General features: G+C 33.3%; 1 protein-coding gene across 1 annotated transcript in view; it reads right to left on the bottom strand.

Moving 5' to 3' along the window:
- LOC105621897 (serpin B3-like) overlaps nt 1–381 on the bottom strand; it is a 7415-nt gene extending 7034 nt beyond the window's left edge. The window contains exon 1 of the mRNA XM_012203334.1: nt 367–381. Coding sequence (XP_012058724.1) covers nt 367–381 — 15 coding nt within the window. The remainder of the gene's footprint in view (nt 1–366) is intronic.
- Between the last annotated feature and the right edge of the window lie 528 nt (nt 382–909).

Raw genomic sequence — 909 nt, 5'->3', positions numbered from 1 at the left:
GAGAGAGAGAGAGGAGAAAATGTCACAAGTCTTACGATAAGACTTATCGCGGTTGAACTTCCGACAAGGCAGGCAATCAAGGGTCATTTCAAGATAGAATACTGTTAGTATGTACCCCTTATTGATAAATGTATATGTTAGTAAGTTTAATACTCTAAGATTCTGTTCGTTATTTTTCGTTCGCTTTTACATTCAAACCTCTTTTTTGTTAATAAAATCACATCACACGACATTCATCTTCGTTGCCTATAAAAGTTTACCTAAACCAACAAGTATGGCAATGTATGATTATACGATTTTTGAAAATCAATTTCCGATGAGCAACATGAATAATAAATATTCCAAACAGAAAAACTGTCTACTCACCGTGAGGAACGACATTGTTTGATATTTTCAAAAAGTCCAGCGAAATGGAAAATCAGTGACGTATCGATTAATTAGTAAGACTAAAATTAAGACGTCTGGGCGACGATCGAGAAGAGGCAGAACTGAAGTCTGCGCGATTATGTAGAGACACTAAAGGAGAATGGCTTTAACTGGCCCCACTCTTCCCCACTACTGGTCTGTCATGTTTGTGCGGAAAACGTTATGACATACACGACGAGTTGGAATCCAGGTTCGGATTACCGTAGAAAAAACCGAGAAAATCTGAAAACAACAAAGTATTTAAACGAATTTAATAAGAAATCAAAAAAAAATTTAGAAATAATTAAAATTCAAAATCATAATTTAAAAAAATACATGTAGATTAAAGAAAGTTTTCTTATATCATTTTACATATATATATATATACTAAATCTATTCGTTTGATTTACTTAAATTAACAATAAGAAACATACGTGTATACAGTGAGAAGTGGGAAGAGAAGAGTCCTCTTCTGATCTTCGTTTCACTTCTGTTCTATTCCGA

The sequence above is a fragment of the Atta cephalotes genome, assembly GCF_000143395.1.
Source record: "Atta cephalotes unplaced genomic scaffold scaffold00038, whole genome shotgun sequence".
NCBI lineage: Eukaryota > Metazoa > Arthropoda > Insecta > Hymenoptera > Formicidae > Atta > Atta cephalotes.
This window is presented reverse-complemented; position numbering and strand designations above follow the sequence as displayed.